The 22096-nt window shown below is 42.4% G+C and overlaps 1 protein-coding gene across 2 annotated transcripts; it reads right to left on the bottom strand.

Moving 5' to 3' along the window:
• Nucleotides 1-1577: 1577 nt before the first annotated feature.
• Nucleotides 1578-19765, bottom strand: HUA2 (Tudor/PWWP/MBT domain-containing protein). 2 transcript variants are annotated; one of them, XM_078592420.1, is made up of 12 exons: nucleotides 19656-19765; nucleotides 19347-19575; nucleotides 18866-18942; nucleotides 15532-17043; nucleotides 14976-15453; nucleotides 14386-14494; nucleotides 13801-13913; nucleotides 13543-13730; nucleotides 12539-13148; nucleotides 12254-12431; nucleotides 12062-12186; nucleotides 1578-1829 (listed from the first exon to the last, which is right to left on the bottom strand). In XM_078592420.1, coding segments are annotated over exons 2-11 (3378 nt in total). In that variant the 5' UTR covers nucleotides 19458-19575; nucleotides 19656-19765; the 3' UTR covers nucleotides 1578-1829; nucleotides 12062-12184. The 2 variants fall into 2 exon arrangements, with proteins under 2 accessions (XP_078448546.1, XP_078448547.1); XM_078592421.1 differs by lacking the exons at nucleotides 19347-19575; nucleotides 19656-19765 and having other exon boundaries at nucleotides 18810-18881.
• Between the last annotated feature and the right edge of the window lie 2331 nt (nucleotides 19766-22096).

Raw genomic sequence — 22096 nt, 5'->3', positions numbered from 1 at the left:
ACGGAGAAGGAAGAAATAGGATTTGTTAAACGGTCAAGTGTAAAAGCTGAATGCGAAAATCCATGGCCCATGGTGTCTGTGACGTCTTGTGGATCAAGGGGCTGAAGGAACTGAAGAGACTCTGTTCTCAGAGAAGATCAACGGTGACATAAATTCAGTCTGTTTTGTGGGAAATTTAGGAATTATGGCAGACATCTTCACCAACGGATTGCTAGGCCCAAAATTTCAGCACTTGGTGGTCAAGCTAGGCATGATTAACATCTATACCCACCTCGTGGGTTGTTAGTCAGGCGTGCTCTCTCTTTCCTTTCTCTCCCATCTCCCATCTCTTCTTTCTCGCAAGCATGTATGTGGACCATACATTTGTTACTCTAATATATGTCTAAATGGGTATCGTACTATAAGCGGCCCACTGTTGTATTTCTTTTAAAAGGCTTCAGTGCTCTATTCCCACATCTGGAACTGAATCACTTTAGTGGGCGTCTGCATCAACAAAAAAAAACAATTAAGTGGTTTTTGGTCACATCCGAAATAAGTCAAGTGACTACCCAGGCCCACTTAATGGGTCCGAAATTCAAATCGGTTCCATATTTCTTCAAAAAAAAAATAAATTAGACAGGTTCCCTATCCCTAAACTGATTCACTTTTTCCTGTTCAAACCCTAGCCAATACAAGGCATAACAGTGAAGGCAGGCCCCCGAGATAGCAGGAAAATTTTTTATTCGGATCTGAAACTATATTTTAAAACCTTTTTGTGGTCAACAATGAGAGACTTTTTGGAGGTTTTTCTTCTGCCTCTTGAATCTTCTGCACCTCTGGGTCATGACCAAGAGCTACAACCACATCCTCTCTGAGAAATGGAATTATGAAATTTGATATTCCAGGTTTTCAGTGAGCATATTTGTCAGGATATATTGTATGCATGGGAAGAATTAGGTATAAAACTTGCAAAACATGAATAATAACCTTCTCACGACCACAACAGATAACTGTTATATGAAAAATATCCATGATACGAAGAAAAGACAAACTTGAGTGATTCAGAATCATTGAGAAAACATATCATATACTGATAGTTATTTATAAATCAGACTCCAACTGTCATTGTTTTTCAAAGTATCTGATACAACCATAGAGCTGTATCGTCCGGTAAATGTCTCAGTTCGATGTAATCCACGGACATCATGAAGGAAATTACATGACAAGGGCTTCACACATCCTGAGAGAAGTTACAGGGGTTAGGGAGAAAAAGGGGAATGGTAGAGCAAAGGATTGCAAGAAGGAAGACTGCCGTCTATCTTCAGGGTGCTCCATGATCTGCAGGGACCTCGAGGGGAAAGAGTCATGGTTCGAGGAGGTAGGGTGCCAAGTGAGAAGAGGGCAGGGTTTACAATGATGTTTCATGGCCCCCCATGATTCTAGAGATGGCTGAATGGCTGTCGTTAGTCGGACATCAGGCCCTTGGAAGCCAGTCTTACTCCTAGTCTGTAGCTATGCCTCTACAGGTGTTTTACTATAAGCTTAACTTTCCTTGAGTCAAAGACATTGAAATAAATTGGCCAAAGAGTAGGCAGATATTTTATTAAATTCTTAAAATAGATATATCAGCTCAAAAATAATACAAATTACAACCCGCTTGCCTGACAGGCTCTCATTAGTAAATAAAAGCTGTACAAGTTACAGCACTGAAAAAATTACAATTTACAAGAGTGCATGAAAAAGGCGTGGCAGATCTCGCACCACCTTCCATTCATATATGATCAGGTGAGATGAATTCGTTGTACAAACAGCGAAAGATGACATTTATTCCTCCATGTGTTTCCCAAGGTCTGGAAGAGCCAATAAATTGGGTCAATAGAGTTATATTAAAAAAGTACTCAATTCATACATAAAAATAACACATCCCCACTCGTTAAGACTAAACAAGGACAACATAAGCCATAAAAATTCCCCAATGCAGGAGGAAAAATACCGAGCACATTAATAATCAAATTAGCAAATTAATCTACTGGTAAAAGCTCATATAAGAGCCATTTATCTCCCATTGTAATTGAACAGAAGAGTGATGGCACAATAATAGGTGTGAGTCAAGCTCCCTCAATGATTTTTATTCTTTCTTGTCTTATTTCACTTGTAATATGGGTTGCATGTTATAAGTGGTTCAGATACACTCAAAATACTTGCAATATCTAATAAATTTAGTAGAAAGTTAATAGGCCTTGGCTCATTATTGAGTGACTGGTATTTAAACAGTAACTTCATGAATGTGACCAGCCTGATTGATGTGGACATCAAAAGAACCTGGCACTAACGCTCTTCTGGTGCTCATATGTCACTACATTGGTACTGATATGCTCTCTGCCCGCAAGGGACCTCGTCAAGTTGATATATTTTTTTTTTATGTTTCTTTTATTTTATATGTATTTCCTGTTAAGTACTTTCTATTTATAAGTGTCTCAGGCCCAGTAAGTAGGGCCCACTGTGTAACCAATAAGACTATGGGAACGAATTAAGAAAGCAGTTCTTTTTCCTTCCAAAACCCTAGCCGACGAATCCCAGCTGTGGAAGCTCGACCGTGAGGGAGCTGGACCTTGTTTCTAACATGGTATCAGAGCTCCAGGCGTAGGACGCCCAGAGGAGAAATCTCCCGTCTGCTTCACTCCTAGTTCCCGCAACGGCGAAGGAGCTCCTCAGTGGGATCGGCTTCATCTGTGGTCGACACTCCAACGCAGGAGAATAGTCAAACTATGACAGAAGTCAAAACGAAGCTCTGTCGAGTACCCGTGGTGGAAATATTCTACGGCTGAGTGGCGGAAGGCCATTCAAAGCTTCACTGACAAGTACATTGCTTCCGACTTAGGAGATCAACCACAGATATCCGACTTGGCTCAAGAAGATCCTAGCAACACAGGCGACTGATTCTCAAATATGGCTGGGGAAGAAACCAGAAGGTTATCGTTCAGACTACTGAAGCTGGATGAGAGACCTTGAACCAGGTAGTCTTTCCTATTGTGCCAGAGACAGTCAAATTCAACGGCTTTAATCTACTTGATTGGAGCAAATATGTTGAGATGGTTCTTGAGAGCAGGGGACTCGATGATCACCTTATGCATGAGGTCGACTCGAGTAATCCGAGATATAAAGCCTGGAAGCGTGAAGACGCAAATGTTTGTCAGTGGTTGCCGAGCAGTATGGCTGGAGATCGATTCCAGAAATATCTATATCTGAAGACGACGAAGAAAATCTGGGACCATCTTCAGAAGAGTAATGTGAGAAAGAGCCACACCTGGAGAATATTTGAGCTGGTTACTAAGGCAACTATGCTGGTGCAGGGTGAGATGTCAGTTGCAGAATACGCAGAAGAACTTCAAACTCTGTGGCTAGCAATTGATCATTTCAGACCAATCAAAAATCCAGAGGAGTGGCAAACAACTCTACAAGATCGTATGTTCAGATTCCTGATGGGACTGAAAAAAGAATATGAGAGTTTACAGAGTCAGATTCTCAACCGTGAACATGTACCCAACTTGGAAGAAACAATTCAGATAGTACTTGATGAAGAAAGCTGCATCAAGTTAATTCCAGGTGGTGGGAAATATGAAGCTGGAGCAGGATTCTTGGCAAAAACAAAGCAATCAAAGGGAGCATTGTCAGAACGTGAAGGTGCAAGTGGCAAATATGACAAGAAGCCAGGGGAAGATGCTCAAAGCCAGAAGGGTCAAGGTGGCAAATATAAGTCCAACCTTCAGTGCTCATATTGTCAGAGGAGAAATCATACAAGGGAACATTGTTGGATTTTAAATCCACACCTCAGGCTTGTCCAAGCGCATGCTACAGATGCTAAAGAAGAAGATTCAAGTGCTGGGGAAGGACAAGCAGACGGTGTCAGGACGGTTCATATTGAAGAATATGATAAATTGAAGGAGGAATTCGACAAGCTGAAGACAATGATCAGCTCTACATCTATGGCCCGTGTGGGTGAGACAACTTCTTACTCCTCTAATATTTATTCCGACTGGATTATCGATACAGGTGCCACGGATCATATGACTCCCTACTATAGGAGGTTTCATAATTATGCTCCTTATGAAGGGAGTAGACGGGTGTTCACTGCAGGAGGGGAGATGTTACCGGTTATTGGGATAGGCGATGTTAAAATCGCTAATCTGGGTATTATTTAGCAAGTCTTACATGTCCCAGGACTTTGGGCACAGCTCATATCTCCTCAGAAACTTGTTAAATATTTACATCTTATTTTTACAATGACATCTGATGGATGTTTTGTTTATGACAAGACCAAGAACCTGAGGACTTCACTTTTTAACGAGAAGAATGGGCTGGTGTACCTGAACGACCGTGTTGAGGAAGCTTATACATCCAACTGTGATGCTCGGGAGCTGGAGTGTAGCAGTCAGTTGGAGCGCATTAAGCTGATGCACTATCGTCTTGGACATCCGTCATTTGAACTGTTGAAACTCATGTTTCCGGTGTTCTTTAAGATAACAAATTCTTCCCATGTCTTGTGCGATACGTGCCAATATGCTAAACATAAGCACGTGCCCTTTTCTGGGAAAGGAGAACGAAGTACACAACCTTTTTATCTCGTTCATTGTGATGTTTGGCGTCCATCCTCAACTACAACTTTAACGGGAGCTAGGTGGTATCTTATATTTATTGAAGATTATACCAGGCTAACATGGGTTTATTTATTGAAATCCAAATCTGAGGTTGCTGAAGTAATAGGCAATTTCTTTCGTATGGTGAGAAATCAATTTGGTATCTCTATCAAGCGATTTTAACAAGACCCTGTCATCTCTATTTGCTCAGGAGGGTGTGGTACATGAATCATCCTGCGTGTATACTCCACAGCAGAACGGGGTAGCAGAAAGGAGGATCGGTCATGTAACTACAATGGCTCGGTCATTACTATTACATTATGGAATCCCAAGAGTTTCTGGGGGAGGCTGTCTTGACAGCCATGCATATAATTAATAGATTACCATCAAAATCTTTGGACAACGAAAGTCCCGTAAATCTAATGATACAATTTTATCCACATGCTTGGTTGAAGACTGATTTGATTCCAAGGATATTTGGTTGTACGGCATTTGTGCATATTCATAATCCAAGAGATAAATTCAGTCCTCGAGCTGTGAAATGTGTGTTTCTGGGTTATTCTCATACTCAAAAAGGGTATAAGTGTTACGATCCGTCTTCAAGGAGAATGCCGATATCGGCGGATGTTACATTCCATGAAAGTGTAAGTTTCTTCAAATCACAGGAGAAACTGAACGAAGAAATCCGTGAGCCACCTCTGCCTGGTATTCAGGATATGACCATGAATCGTGGTTCTTCCATTGCCCTGGACAAGACTCAAATCATATCAGATATTCGAGATGAAAGACTTCCTAGGATCGAATATGATCAGGAAGAATCATCAAGTGAAGCAGGTGAGAATGAAAGGGGTGAAGTTGAAGAACCTTCAGAGAAGGAAGCAATCAACACTCTTGATAGATCAGCTGAGGTGGAGGAAGATGATAGTGGATGGCCCATTGCTCTGAGGAAAGGAAAAAGGCAGTGTACTCAGAAGAACAAGTATCCACTCTCCAATGTGGTAAGCTATCAACACTTGGGATGTGAGTATAAATCTTTTATTACAGCTCTTAATTCCGTGTCTATTCCAAGAACACATGACGAAGCACTCAAAGAGATGAACTGGAAGAAGGCTATGGATATTGAGATGGAAGCACTAATAAGAAATAACACCTGGGATATTGTTGATGCTCCACTTGGTAAACGGCCTGTGGGTTGTAGATGGGTATTTACTGTGAAATATCAAGCTGATGGTACTCTAGAAAGATATAAAGCAAGACTTGTAGCCAAAGGGTACACACAAGCCTATGGAATAGACTACAGAGAGACCTTTGCACCAGTTGCCAAACTCAATACGGTACATATTCTGATTGCATTGGCAGCTAATTTTCATTGGGCATTATTGCAGTACGATGTAAAGAACGCATTCCTCCATGGCGACTTGAATGAAGAGATCTATATGGAGTTACCACCTGGATATTATAAGGAAGAATCTGCGAGGAAGGTATGCAAGTTGAAGAAAGCTCTGTATGGACTTAAACAGTCCCCAAGAGCTTGGTTTGGCAAATTCTCATGCAGCTTGATCAATATGGGATAAAAACAGAGCAATGGTGATCACACACTGTTTGTGAAATGCTCCAAGTCACAAACAATCTCAATATTACTTGTCTATGTGGATGATATAATTATCACTGGGGACGATGAAGTTGAAAATAAGGCCTTAAGTGCCAAATTATCAGAACTCTTTGAAATCAAAGCACTCGGAAGACCGAGATACTTTCTAGGAATTGAGGTGGCGTATTCTCCACATGGGATATTTATATCACAACACAAGTATATTCTTGATCTTCTAAAAGAGACCAGAATGGAGGGGTGTAAGCCATCCTATGTACCCATTGATCCCAATGTGGAACTGGGTTTATGTGAAGAAGAACAGCCCGTTGACAAAGGGCAATACCAAGGCTGATTGGAAAATTGATCTATCTCAATCATACCCGACCTGATATAGCATTCGCAGTGGGGCTATTGAGTAGATTTATGGACAATCCCAGGAAATTTCACTTAGAAGCCGCCTATAAAGTAGTGGCGTATTTGAAGGGGTCAGCAGGCCATGGACTTTTGTATCAACGTCATGGAGGAGCAGACATTGAAGTATACACAGATGCTGACTGGGGAGGAACACTGATAGACAGGAGGTCAACATCAGGCTATTGCTCATTTCTGGGAGGAAATTTGATAACCTGGAGGAGTAAGAAGCAACCAGAAATTTCATTATCCAGCGCTGAAGCAGAATATAGAGCATTGGTGAAAGGTATTAGTGAGACATTGTGGATCAGAAATATTCTCACTGAACTTGGGCTGGAGCAAAGGAAGCCTACGGTTCTATATTATGACAGTAAAGCAGCAATCGATATTGCCCACAACCCTGTTCTGCACGACAGAACAAAGCACATTGAGCTAAACAAACATTGGATCAGGGAGAAGATCGACCAGGGCCGTGTTCTGATTAAACAAGCCAAATCTGCTAATCAAGTTGCAAATGTCTTCACCAAAGGACTGACGGGAACACTGTTTGATTGCATACGAAGCAAGCTTGGGATCAGAAGCATCTGTCCACCAGCTTGAGCGGGGGTGTCAGCAAGGGACCTCGTCAAGTTGATATATTTTTTCTCTATGTTTCTTTTATTGTATCTGTATTTCCTGTCAAGTACTTTCTATGTATAAGTGTCTCAGGCCTAGTAAGTGGGGCCCACTGTGTATCCCATAAGACTATGGGAACGAATTAAGAAAGCAGTTCTTTTTCGTTCCAAAATCCTAGCCGTTGAATTCCCCTGTGGAAGCTCGACCGTGAGGGAGCTGGACCTTGTTTCTAACACTCTCTTCATGCACTGATATGGCTTTCTTCTGGCGCTGATGTGGCTGCCTTCTGGTTCCGCGATCAATGTCACGGTCAGTGAATCTCAACAATATGGTCTACTCTGTGACCAACCTCGCCGTGTCTGCTGCACACAAACACACGGTCAAACCAGAAGGCGGGGCTTTGTTCAAACCAGTATCAACACCAAGGTCAGAACCCCAAATCAGAACTGCAGCTACCTATTGTAGCCTTACCACAGGAACGGTATAGAACAACGACTTGAGTCCACAAGCCTGGCTCTACTTGAAGTGGCCAAGTTCTGAATTCTCAGGCTCCGCCTCTTCAACTCTTGAGTCCACGAGGGAGTTGTGCTTGAGTCCACGAGGGAGTTGTGCTTGAGTCCACAAGCACTGGAGCACTCTCTAACAAGAAGAACACTTAGAGAGTGGAGAAAAATGGTTCTCCAGAAAAATAAATATCTCAAATCGTGTTCTTCAAGGTTAAAATCGGGCTTTAATAGGTCACTAAAAGCAGAGGGTCATCCAGAATGGCATTACCCTTGAAAAGACAACTTTAACTGAGGGAAACACAACATGGACAAGCCAAAATAAAAGATCCAAAATCTAACAAGTCTGATCAGGAATATTCTGCAAATTCTAAGACCTGTTGAATCTGTTAGGAGATATAATGTCGCTCTAGAAGATTCTGGCAAGACAAAAAGAATATTTCCGGCCCGCAAAAGAAGTATCAAAGATATTCTTTATACTTGACTGGTGTGGAATCTGTCAAAGAAATTGGTGTGTCCCTGAATGATTTTCTACTGATCTTGTCAGCTTCTATGAGATTCCCCACGTCTCTGCATCAATAGCAAATCATTGACTACCTCCAATCATATGCGTAATGCCTTCTCACTAAGCATCTCAAACATATGCTCTTCCATCACTACGGTCTCGTCCCCATGTTTAGTCCATGATGCCCTGATTCAACAGTATTCCACCATTACCCACCCCTTCTCCTCACTATCAGCCACGCCCATATGTTTAGTCCCCTCTGTTGGGGCGTATTTGACAACGACCAAAGGGTTATCCATGCCCAAGCCAATACACCCGCTTCACAGAATGGCTTCACATTCCCATTGGGTGCAGTTGGATTTTTCACCAGTGGCATGGTCCATGGGATCATTGCCACTATCAATGCCATGATGTGCCTGTTGTCGCCCAATGGAGCCTGCGCTATAGAAGTGAACCCTCCAACTGCCACCATTATAGGCGTCCCCCTCACCTCTCTATAAATAATCTCTTCCTCCACTGGTGGGGCCACATTGGTTAGTTCCACCAAGCTGATATTCCTCATGACTCTTTACTCAACTGAACAATATAAGGTCAGATTGGTGACCAAATGATACACTAATCATTATGGGGTTGCTTATGGGCAGACAATTTCTCTCATAGTAAAATCTAATATTAAAAACGCATTCCTAGAAATATCGTTGATGTATTAGCTTATCTGTATTGGAGGTTGTATCACTATGATATTTTTTAAAATAAATGAAAAAGTATGATATTAAAAATGCATTCCTAGAAAGATCTTGTAGAGGACATATTTTTATGTGAATTCGACTTGTTAGAACTTGCAGGTTCCTGAAGGGAAGTTATGCAAACTGAAGAAGACACTGTATGGACTGAAGCAGTCTTCACGTGCCTGGTTTCGGACTTTTCTCAGGCTATGAAGGATATGGGGTTTAGGCAGAGTAATGGAAACAACTGTTTATTAAAAGAATTACACATGGTAATTTGGCTGTATTCCTGGTATATGTTAAGGAAATTATTATTACAGGAAATCATGAAGATAAATCCAAATATGAGTCAGAAATTTTCTCTCAGCATTTAAATCAATGACATACAGTGTTCCACAGTGCATCAGTGGCCGATTTACTTACCCAACATTCCAGGATGTTTATTCCAGGAATTTTTTTTCAAGAAAGATAGGAGATATCACACAATTGGTGACCCTCCTGTTGTGATATATAAATATGAACGTTTGAGTACATCAATGGCCTACACAGCCACCTGTGGCATAGCAATGGGCCTTTGAACCATGCAAAGGTAAAACACGCCACTTCTTGTACAACAGCACCCGTCGATGCTTCCCATCCATTGAAGATGACTTCATTGCCATGCAGCCATAATGCCCAGAGCACTACGAAGGGTCGTCCATGCCCCTCTTGCCCCCTACATGCGCCGCCTTGTATAGAGTCCCAAAAGGCCTCCTTTGAGGGGACATCCACCACCTCGAGTGGCTGATGGGCCTACACAGCTTGGGCAACCAAGCACTCGAAGAATAGATGGCCACAGTCTTCCTTGCACACAAAGCACAGTCTGTAGAGGCATCTGGGAGTCATGTCATCCTGACAAACTTCGTCATTAGTCTTCATCAAAGCCAGAGCCAACTGTAAAATCTCACCTTAAGGGGGAGCTTTTGTCTCCATATAATGCAACACGGGTGGAGGATCCTCGACTCTTCCGCTATATGTCGGCGGCATAGTTTTGCATTGGCATCTTGAATTGAGAAGGGTGTGCCTTTCCACTTCCACCGTCTTGTGTCCCTCCCAGTGAGCGTTGGTGGATCAGGATCTGCTCCAGACCCGTATATTCTTCTATTCTTTGTTCAAACAAGGTATCACCCAGGCCTGGGATCCATGCGCCATCCCAGCATTCCTAAACAATGGCCTAAGGAGTCTGCGCAAGGGCGAACAAGCGTGCGAATTCTGACTTTAGTGAACCCAGATCCGAGTAGCCAAAATCAGAATGATATGTTGTCTCCCAATTTGGTTTGAAGAATTCTCAGACTTGAGGAAACAACAGCCTCATCCCCTGCCAGAAAGCAGAAGACCCATGGACTGGAGCTGCGCGACTCTCCAGTCCAAGTTGGATCCATAAATGTCCTTTAGAATTCTTCAAACCATATCTGTATCCGGTCCAAGCTATGCTCACCCACTTAGCCAATAAAGCTATGATCAAATCTTGCATTTTCATTACTCCCAGCCCCCGAAGCGGATTAGTTTGCATACTATGTCCCATGACACAAGGCCCATCCCCCCAAGCGGATAAGATTTCCATAGGAACCTTTGCATCATACCTTCCAGTCTTTTGCCGACCCCACTTGTAACTTCAACACCAGTAGGTAGAAGATGGTTACCGTTGAAAGCATGTGTCATAACAACACCAATCATCCTTCCCTCGATAGCTCCATAGCTTGCCATCCCTCTAACTTCCGCTCTACCTTCTCCAGTACCGGTTGCCAATCAGCGGTCTTAATACGACCCCCTGTCAGCAGCAGGATCATTACATGGGTAGTGTACCACTAGGTGTCCCAAAGGTATTAGAACAAAGGGCTTCCTCCTCATGCGATAACCCAAAGCCAACAAAGGCTGACTGGGCACTGTCAATCTGTAGACAAGAGCAATCCATGAATAGGTCTAACAAAATGGATAGGTTCTTGACCTCCTTAGAACCCTCCATGAAATAAGTGGTATCGTCTACATATTGTAGTAGGGGGATACCCAATGGGAAACTAGGGGACCAGAATCCCTTCAGGAGACCATTGCAGCAAGCCTCTGTTGTGCTTATGCAAGGGCATCCGCAGCCAAGACAAAGAGTAACGGTGCCCAAGAGACCCTTGTCAAACCTCTCTTTGGGGATGAATACAACCTCTTTCAGGACGCCCATTAACCAACACTGAAAAAGAGTGGCACGTTATACATCTTTTAGTCCATCCCACCCATTGTGCTGGAAAGCCTCAGCGCCACAATAATGCCCGTAGAAAGTCCCAATCAAGGCAGTCATATGCCTTAATAAAATCCACCTTCCACATGAACCCTTTTACCTTCGATCTGTTCGATGCTGTCAAGATTTCGGATGCAACCATTGCGTCGTCAACCAGTCGTCCACCTGAAATTAATACAGATTAGAAAGAACTAACCAAGTCGCCCATCACCTCCCTCAGCCGGTTGGCCAAGACCTTGGCTATGATAAGATATATGGATTTGGATAATGGGTGGGATGGACTAGGAAGTACATTCAGATACACTTACTAAGACTGTTGACCAAGCTGGGAATGTAGAGCATCTACTGACCAGCTTGAGGGGGTTGCCAGCCATGGAATCTAAGGCCCATAATTTGTTTCTTTATTTTGTTCATTCCTTATTAGACATTATGTATTTCGGCCATGGGTTATCGTTTATAACAATACCCTACCTTTCTTGGGAAGCCTACAGTATTCAAAACCACAAGTACCCGTTCAAAAGGTGATATTTTGTTTTTCCTACATTCATCCTCCAACCAACCTAGGGTTAGTGTCGCTGTGCTATAGGAGATCCTCGGCATCAGAGCAGGCACAGTTAGATGTATCATGTACTCTTATTAGTTTAGATCACAGCAGATTCGTAGAAAAGGAATAAAAAAAGAGAAATAAAATAAGATTGGTTACAGGGAATATTAAACAGTCAAAGTTATCAAAGCATGAGAAAAATTCTAGACTATTTTCTTAAGTAATCAGTTGTCGTTTCAGCACGAGATGTTGAAGGGAAATTTAAGACAAAACTTTTCATACCATCATTACAATATTATGCTTCTATAGGTGCACATATTGCAACTCATGAACTCTACTGTGTATTGGCACAGGAACCCCAAGAATGCTCCACATAATGCTCTTTTGCAAGATGGTTTCGATGAGTCCTGGGAGCAGACGGAAGATAATAAGAATGATATTTCTGTACGTGAAGTTCAGTCATTATCTTCTCACATGGAAAATGATGTTGTGCTGATCGTGTAGAGGACAAAAGATGTTGCCCGTGACCTTGACTCTCGACGGATGCACTATTCTGTATTAACTCATTTAAGCTTGAAAACCCAGTAGGTCGACTGTTACACTCAACATGCTTCAGAGATCCAGGAGAATGGTGTGTGTCATGACTGTGGCCCTGTGTAAAGCATTAACAATAAATTAGCTAAAATAACTCCCACTGTGAGCAATAGGTGAAAGCAATTTTATCATTGAAAAACTGAACGTGAAGTCAAATTTACTCACATTCTGCATGCCCCCGTACTTCTTTTCAGCAGGTTGGTGTGTTGGTGATGATGGCCAAGTTGGATCAGTGAACGATAGATGAGGAAACATTGAACGTTCAAGGTGTGATTTAGTTGGTGGCAGTGGCGGTGGAGGTGGTAATATTGGCGGTGGGGACAAAGGTGGGGGAGGAGTAACTGGAGGAGGAGATGAAGGTAAGGGTGGAGGAGAAAGTGGTGGTGGAGATGACGGTAAGGGTGGTGGAGAAAGTGGGGGTGGAGATGAAGGTAAGGGTGGTGGAGAAAATGGTGGAGATAGCGGTAAGGGTGGTGGGGAATGAGAAGAATCCAGAGGTACCAGAAATGAATGATCAATGAGAGCTGGATTCTCTCTTTGAGCAGAAGACCTAACTCCTAGACTTCCATTAATCGTAGGAAATTCCAAACAATGTCTGAGATGATATTTGTTATATTTAGCTGCATCTTCAAGAAGTAAGTGCCCTCCTTCACTACCATAAGTGACTGTTGATGCAGTTCTAACTATGGACCCACTTATGGGAGTCCCACTGCTAGAAAGGTCTTCTTCAAAAAGGTGGTTGGTAATAAAACTAGGCAAGTTGAATGTGTCATTGCTGCAAAATAGAAAAACGAAGATGAGAGAAAATAAGATGAAACCAACGTAGGAATGTGCATAGATGGAGAAGAGAAATCAAAATTTTGTTCTCACGAAAGTACGGACTGTGTAGAAGAAAGAGCAGAAGACAGTTGAGAAAATATAAAACATAACAGAAACAGACATTTGTTCCGGTGGAAGTCAGTGGGAAATGGGAGTGAAAGGATGTTTGAAGACTAATTTAAGACTGGAAAAAGGGAAATCATGCATTGACGCTCAAAAGATTATGGCATTAATATAAGTTGTATTTACAATAACTTTTTTCATCATATGCATGATCATCTCAACATTAGAAAAATAAACTAGATCGCATGACCATCATCATTATCAAATCCTATGGTTCAAAGATATACCTCCCATATTCATCAACAAGTATCCCCTCCATGTCCCGTATAGGATCATCAATAGGACGATCGGCCCTGGATGGAGGTCGAAGGACCAGATGAACCTCTTGCCCATCATATGATGCCTTGATTCCATCCATCAGAGGACGAAGAACAGATTCAGGAAATATATTTCTCTCAAGCCATAGTTTCAAAACCTGAAAAAAGAAATATGTTTAGGAACCTCTAGAAGATATTCTTTTGAGTCAGGAAGTATAGTACATTTACCTTGAGGCATTGTCTACGATTTTCAGAAGCACCTGATCCAGGAGGAACGGCCGCAGCCAATAAACGTTGAAGTGCATTCTGTACAGCGGGAACAAAAGACTCTCCCGCAACACCTGTAGAGTAGCATTTGAGAATAAAGATTGTGAGAAAGCATAAGAAGTTGAGGAAGGAGAGAAGATAGCTCCCCAGTGATCTTTCAAAAAAAGAACAGGGTGGTAGGGCAACGGGTAAATCTTTAAGAAATCCTCAGGATAGAACACAGTAACGAGAGATCAATACCAGAGAGGATGAAAGAGGACTACAAAAAATTGACCTATCGTTATCCGATCTTTAGAGTAGATAACCAAACCCTGAGAGAGATAGTGGCCAAAGTGGGCCCAATAAGAGTGAGCAGAGGCCGGCTACAATTGACCCATTAGGATAGAGATAAGCTCGGTTCACATAGATTTACCAAACTACAAAATAATTCATGATTCCACTGTACATAACGATGATTATGTACTTATAAAAACATTTTTCAAAACATAACTTAATGCAACTTTGATAGGAGGACAAAGGGACTTTAAAATACGTGTTTGGATTTACCTTTTTGACTATGAGAACACTGTGTAATGGAATCCACAAGAAAAAATAGGTCAACTTTTCGGTGATGGCTCGTCTCGCTTTCCAATTTTTGAATCAAGAGGTCAACGACCTACAAAAATGGTAACCATTCACCATTGCTTAGGAAAGTTCAAAAATGAATAAGACAAAAAAGATTTAAAGAAACTGTGTGACGCTATGGTAAAATATTAGACCATAGATAATTATTTTTCTCACTAAAAGATCAATACACTGATATTTAGCATTAAGTTTTTCATGAAAACTACGTAGAAAGACTGTCGTTAATTAACTCAATTGTTGCAGACAATTGAGTTAAGACGGTAAAAAAAGTGAAGTAGGAAGTAAGTAAAAGAACTCTGATCAATTAATGCCCGCCACTTTGTACCAGAGGTATCACCAGATACAACATCACAGACTGCAGTCACCCTCAACCCTATTAGACCAACGTATTAAAGAAGCAACGAATTTCCTAACGTTAAAAGCACATGCTAAGAAACTTTAAAAAGTGGAGAATAAATATTTGGATATATTTTTATAAAAATAAATTTGAAGGATTGTATTCAATAAATTACCTGAGTAGCTATCCCATATTTAGCACATTCTATGGCAAGACGGGTTGCACGTCCAATACTTTCCTTGGCTCTCGACAATGTTTCGATCATCCCTTCCAATGCATCACGAGCAACAGTTGCTTCCATATCACCGATCGATGCATCTTCTTGGAACATTTCATGACCACAATCGAGTTTATGCTCCCCATGCTCCACATAAACACATGCGTGTGGGTTTTGAGGGACGGTATTCGGCGAAAAGAAATACTCCCCATCAACTTTCTGAGAAAATCTTGAATTAGGAACCTGCAATGCTTCAGTTAAGGGGCTTGGGCTCCTCTCTCGGACAACAGGAGGACTACAGACTAAGCTGGGAACTCCATTATAGGGGTGATCATGCAACTGAACCTCCCTTCGTTTTGCTTGAGCAACTGCGATGAGATGCTTCATGGAAGTAACATTTTCTCTGCCGTTGGATTCTGTAAAAGAAATAGCTGATCTGTGTCATACAGGAGACAGAAACGAGTCAGCAGAGGAGCATAATATAACCGAATCAATTAGAAAAGTGAAAGTATACCTTTCTTCATAAGACAGTTCCTTAGAAACTGTGTTACATTCAACCGTGTTGGTCATGTTCTTTTCCCTTGCGTCCATTAATAACTCAGACTTTTGCATACCTTTCGTCTCACTAAACGCTAATGCCCTAGCCATCTTAGATGTTGCATGACTAGACAGATCTGGTTCATCAGATCGCTTAAACGGGAGAGTGGGAGTCTTCATTACAGCATTAATAGATAAGTCAGTTTTTTTTTCAGATCCTTGGGAAGAAGACTTGGTGATAATTCTGGATTCCTTGACGGAGGTTCTTTTGTTGTCCTGCTTTCCTGGGCTGAGATAACAATGTTTCCTTTCAATATTTGCTGACTTTCTTTCTTCAACATTCCTTGGAGTCAGGTCCGAATGATCACCAAACTTACTGATTGACAACTTATCCCCAAAGGATCTTCCACGAAGTTTTGGAGAACTTGACATATTAGATCGCCGATGGATAGGAGTTCGAAGAATTTCATCATCTTCGTCATCATCCATTCGAAAAGTTCTTCTTCTTTGGTTCGAATGAACTGGAGAATTCTTCTGATTCGGGAACTCTTTGTTCATTCCACATCTAATGCCTTCGGAAGGGACCGCCAAAGCTTTGTTACTAGGCATGTCAACTGAATTATTGAAAGGCTTGACTGCAGATGGTGAGGACTTGCCCCGTTTCTCTTTTCTCTCTCTAGTAGAGTTAGAAGAAACTTTACGTGGACTTTTAGTGTTGGCATCAAGATCATCAACGTGCTTGGCTCTTTTAGCCTCCGACTGCATGGAGACATCCAGGGCCCTTCTTTTATCAACCATTGTCTTTTCTGGATAATGTTTAGACAATAGGGCTAAATCACAAGGCCCCTCCTGGGTGGTGCATAATATTACCTTTTTCTCCTTGCATACTCCAACCCTCTCGGACAAATGAGGAGGTTCCACTAGTTCCTGATCAACAACGCCCACAGCAATACCAACATGTTTATCCTCAGAATTGCTTCCAGAATTCGAGCGTCTATGGGATACATATTTCTCCCGCAGATTTGATATATTCTGGTTCAATGAGGAACTCTTTCCATATTGTTCAGACTTACTTTTCAGACTTTTACCGTGTAAGCAAGATGACTCGCCATCGTCTCTTTCTAGATTTGGGCTTGACTGAGGCAACTTCTTGTGCTCGTGAATGGAAATCCTGAAATACCCGTCCTTGGGCTCACTTTCTGGGGCCTCGTGAATTTCTCTAGTATGCTTCAACAGAGGAAAATCATCTTGGAAATACCCATCGACTTTTTTTAGTTCTGTTTGATGCACTGCAGTCCCGTCGTCAGACTTAATAGTTTCACTGGACTGTTGATTTGTGGATTCTTTCCCATGAACTTTTTCGTAAGCTTCACATATCTCCTCCACAGCGCGACCAAAATCTTTGGAGTATTTACCCCGAGAGCGGACAACCAATTTACTCTTTGATTCAATACTAAACATTTGAATATCGGAAGGTGGGACAAAAGCACTGTAGGAGAGGAAGTGCGGCTAATTAGACAATAAATCAGACAATAAATTCTGAATCACTCGCAAAATAAAACCATGCCATTCAAATTCTAGAAAAGATAACTCATCCAAAATCCAGAATGGGAAAAATCAAAGGATAACAAAAGATAGTTCGAAGATTGAGACTTCCCAAAGGGAAGAAAACAGATACTTCTGAATGTGGGGAACAACTTTCTGATGAATAAAATATCTTCTGACAACGACATGGTAATGGGAAATTTTACTGGGACAATCAAGGATGAAACAGAATGTAAGACACTAGAAAGGTATCGCCCTCTCTGCAAATAAACAGACTAGCTAAAATGGAGAGAAAAGATATTCGAATGGGTAAATTTTGTAATCACCCCGAGGAAGAAGACAAACTTGTTGAAAAGTCCACATCATGGTTAGATGGACAGCTGTTCACAAAATCTTTCAAATTTCGTGCACTGGAACGGTGAGAAATCACATTAGGGACATTTCAGGAAGTTAATTCAGTATGCCTTCGAGGACCAAGAAATATCCAGGGAATCACACAAGGATGGTCAAGACATTTACTGAAGTTAGTAGAAAAAATATATAATTGATAGACACTCAAGTTCTTTCCGGAAAGGAGTTCAAAGATGCAAAGCCAAGGAACTGAGTCTTTTAAATCCAGAAAGGACGCCAGCATTTCAAGAAAATCAGGAATTTTACAGCAATGATTTGGAAATAACAATTTGATATATACTTAAGTCTCTTTTATCAGAGAAGGTTTTCATAGGGGAAAACTAAGGAGTAGAGTCTTCTGTCTCCTAAGAATGGAAACTGAAGCTCTCATTGAGACTACCAGCCTCATGGACATTGTGGTAGTGGTAACCCTCTTGAGGACCTCTAGAAGAGATAGGCGTAGACAGAACCAGGCTCAGTAGTTGGGTGATAAGAAGATGAGATAAATGAAAAATGTACTAACCAATGTTCTTTCGGGAGTGAAGACTAGATGAAACATGTACTAACAAGTGATTATCCGGAAGTCACGGCAGATGAAACAGATCGTTCAGCATAGAAATTTACCATAAAGACTAAAGTATCCTGAAGAGGAATTACGTCCATTAATTAAATTTGTAATATACTTGTAATATTTTACAGAAACCAAGGGCAAGGGAACTAAGATATAACACAACCTTATAGGTGTAAAACAAAGTTTCATGAATACCACGGAATTCTCTACAACCTCAGAAGGATACAAGATTTTCGCACCAAAAGGTAGCAAATTACAACATATTAGAGAGCCCTTCAATTTAGATCAACAGCACGGAAAAGATTTACTCATACTGGACCAAACTCTACACGTGCCTTGTTAACTCTTTGCTGCATTCTTGAGTCTCATTAATAAGAATTTTCTTCTGAACAGTACCATTTAGATGAGGAGATGATCTAAAAAAGTCAAGAAAAGTACAGTCAAATATCCAAAACTTTTCCTTCCGAGTAGCTCAAATTTGGGGTCTTAAACTCTTCAGTATGACCTATCTGAGTTTCGACCAAACCATTTGCAGCTTCTCCACGCTTACATCACGACAATTTTTTTTTTGAGAGACACCTAATCCACTTTGAAGTGCTAAACGAGACACCTTTAGAGTGTACTAACATTCTCTCGGCATAAACTGCTTGCAATTTTGACAAAAAGGACGAACCCGAACTGCCTTTCCACAAACATCCGTTTGTAAGAATTAACCCTTTAACGAAGTGAACAAGAAAGAGTTTTCTCACATAGTTGGAGGAAATTTGTGAAAGACGCGCCGCGTAACATTAGGAAGAAGACTCACATTTCAGACGTCCCAAAGAATTGAACGAAAAACTTCTTAGGGTCGGGTGATCTATCCCAATCCTCTGGTCTGCTTATCTGAAAAAACAACAGAAGAAAAGGGCAATATGAAGTGAACAAGTACCACGTCGAACGCGCTTTCCAAATCCACTAAACCCAACAAACGACGGTAATCGTTCGGAGAAACAGACATTCCGCAATTCAGTGAACGAAGAGCTTAAAGAACCAAATGCCACCGAATAATGAAGAATTTTAGAAATAGACACAGGTCATTTGGGGGGACGAGAAGACCCGCTCCCTTTCTTTCTCGGCATTCGAAAATCTAGCCTAAAATCCCTCATACTCGTTACAAGGCAAAGCGCACCCAAAAAGACTGAATTGAGATTAACATTAAGGAGTGGGAAAATTGAAGGCAAATGCTACTGTACGAGAAACTACACAAATTCCAAATATTATTGATGAGGAGAAAATTGATTGTATACCTTGGCAGGCCACGCCGGGAAACCCTTCACTTTCGCCAGCACCAAATCCCCAACTCTCAAATCACTGTTGGTTTCGCCTTCTGGACCTATCTTCTTCCGCCCAGGCGGCATGACAAAGTCTCTAGTTCACCAATTCCGCACAAAAAATCGACACTTTCGATCAGAAGTCTTCCAAAGCTTCATATCATTCCAAAATCCGACATCAGGCGAGCCACGCGCAGCCGGCACGCTAAGGAGAATTGCACAAGGGGAATCTCGATATCAGAGGCATCGCTACACCTGCGAAACAACTTGGCACGACGAACGCACCTCGACAGTCAATTTCGCATCGTCGATGAAGAATTCTCGTTGGAAGAAGAGACGCAAAGAAAACCAGAGCGGGTCGAGTCGAGTCACGCGTAGATCAGCAGCCCGGAGTATTTCCACCTTAAATACAGCTTCTAACTAAGCTTCCTCGGACGTATAAATAAATGTCATCCGTTAATGATTTCGTCCCGGTTCATCCCGGTTCGTCTCGGTTCGTCTCGGTTCGTCTCGGTTCGTCTCGGTTCGTCTCGGTTCGTCTCGGTTCGTCTTGGTTCTTCTCGTTTCATCCCGTTTCGTCTCGGTTCGTCTCGGTTCGTCTCGGTTCGTCTCGGTTCGTCTCGGTTCGTCTCGGTTCGTCTCGGTTCGTCTCGGTTCGTCTCGGTTCGTCTCGGTTCGTCTCGGTTCGTCTCGGTTCGTCTCGGTTCGTCTCGGTTCGTCTCGGTTCGTCTCGGTTCGTCTCGGTTCGTCTCGGTTCGTCTCGGTTCGTCTCGGTTCGTCTCGGTTCGTCTCGGTTCGTCTCGGTTCGTCTCGGTTCGTCTCGGTTCGTCTCGGTTCGTCTCTGTTCGTCTCGGTTCGTCTCGGTTCGTCTCGGTTCGTCTCGGTTCGTCTCGGTTCGTCTCGGTTCGTCTCGGTTCGTCTCGGTTCGTCTCGGTTCGTCTCAGTTCGTCTCGATTCGTCTCGGTTCGTCTCGGTTCGTCTCGGTTCGTCTCGGTTTGTCTCGGTTCGTCCCAGTTCGTTCTTTTACGTCCTTTTTCGACCTGTTTTGTCCCTTTTCGTCCGTTACGTCCTCTTTCGTCCAGTTACGCCCCGTTGCGTCCTCTTTCGTCACGTTTCGTCTCTTGTCGGCCCATTCCGTAACTTTTCGGCCATTTACGTCTCGTACTGTCTTCTTTCATTCTGTTTGGTCTTCATTCGTCCCGTTTGGTCTTCTTTCGTCCTGTTTTGTCTCCATTTTGACCCGTTCCATAACTTTTCGGCCATTTTCGATCCATTTCGTCCCTTTTCAACCCGTTCCATTCCGTTTCAGCCATTTTCATCCTAGTTTCTCCCGTTTCATCTATTTTTGTCCAGTTTCGTCTTGTTATACTAGTGGGGGTCCACTCACAATGCTCGCTTGGGGGTAGAGAGAGAAGAGAGAGAAAGTAGGGCCATCCTCATCTTGGGAGAGAATAAAATCAGTGTCTCGAATTCTTTAAATCATAAATGTTAAAAACAAATCATCACTAGATTTTGAAAACTTCAAAAATCAACAAAAAGGATAAACATGTATATAGAGAGAAGAGAGAGAAAGCACGGTCATTCTCATCATGGGAGAGAAAAAAATCCCATCTTCAGCCACTCAGATAAATCACGCAGAACTAAAGCTCGTAGACGGATGACGTAGAAGAAAACAAATGAAGGCTCTCTCGTTTGGGTTACATGTCGGGGGGTAGCATAGATGACAGATGACTGAACAGACCTCACCTCGTCCCTCTACAACAACGTTGCCCATTCCTTCTTCGCCTCCAAACTCTGTAATTCAGATCCCATGGGAGAAATATCCGGTTGTCATGGTAACAAAAATAATTTGAAATAAATTAGACTATAATATTACGATCTATATCGAGTGTAGTTTGTGTCTTGATTTGGCGAATGTTTCTCACTCATGGTCGAGGATTTTCCTTGGCCGCCGGCGGAGGAAGGCTGGGCAAGAGAGTATCTTGATACTTAAATATGAAGATGCATGCAGTGTCTTGGCGGCGACACGGTTTCACCATTGCTCGTCTCCGACGACCCAACTAGACAACAGATGGCCGCGAACAAGGCAGAAGCTCTTTTCCTTAAGGAAGAAGCTAACGAAAATGGCAGCCTGGTAGGGAAAGATGATATTTTAGAGAGATAGGAGGAGTGATAAACTCAATTTTGCAATGGTTTCGTACTGGTTAATAATCAGTTAATGCGTGTGAGGATTGAGCTTATACGACGAAATTTATAACCTCACAGCTTAGGGCGAGTGAGGGTCGATCCACGGGGAGACGGCAAAAAACAGCAGAAGAATTCTTTCTATCAAATCAGTTCATTTAATTCTCTAATTCTGAGTGTTAATCTCTGTAGAAACTTTTTAGTTAAGTTGCAGAGATTCTTTACAAATATAGATTCGGCTAATTCCTCAATTAGATTGTTTCCAGTTAGGTTTATAGATCAAGTTCTTATAAACTGGAATGAGCAGAACCTTCAGCAAGAGTTTCTTGTTGACGGTTCTCTCTTGCCCCTTGGGGCAAAAGAACAAGCACCCTGCGCACAGGTGGTGTCCTGTGTGCAGGTGAGTGCTCGCTCGCGGCAGCTGCTGCGCGTGGGCGTGGCCTGCGCGTGGCTATTGCTGCACGCGGGCGTGGCCTGCGCGCGGGTTCCCTGCGCACGGCGCTGCTTGCGCGCGGGTTCTCACGCGCAGGCGGCTGTGTGCA

The sequence above is a fragment of the Wolffia australiana genome, chromosome 2 (genome assembly GCF_029677425.1).
Source record: "Wolffia australiana isolate 7733 chromosome 2, ASM2967742v1".
NCBI classification, from domain to species: Eukaryota; Viridiplantae; Streptophyta; class Magnoliopsida; order Alismatales; family Araceae; genus Wolffia; species Wolffia australiana.
Note: the sequence above shows the minus strand (reverse complement) of the source record. Positions and strands in the feature narration are given on the sequence as shown.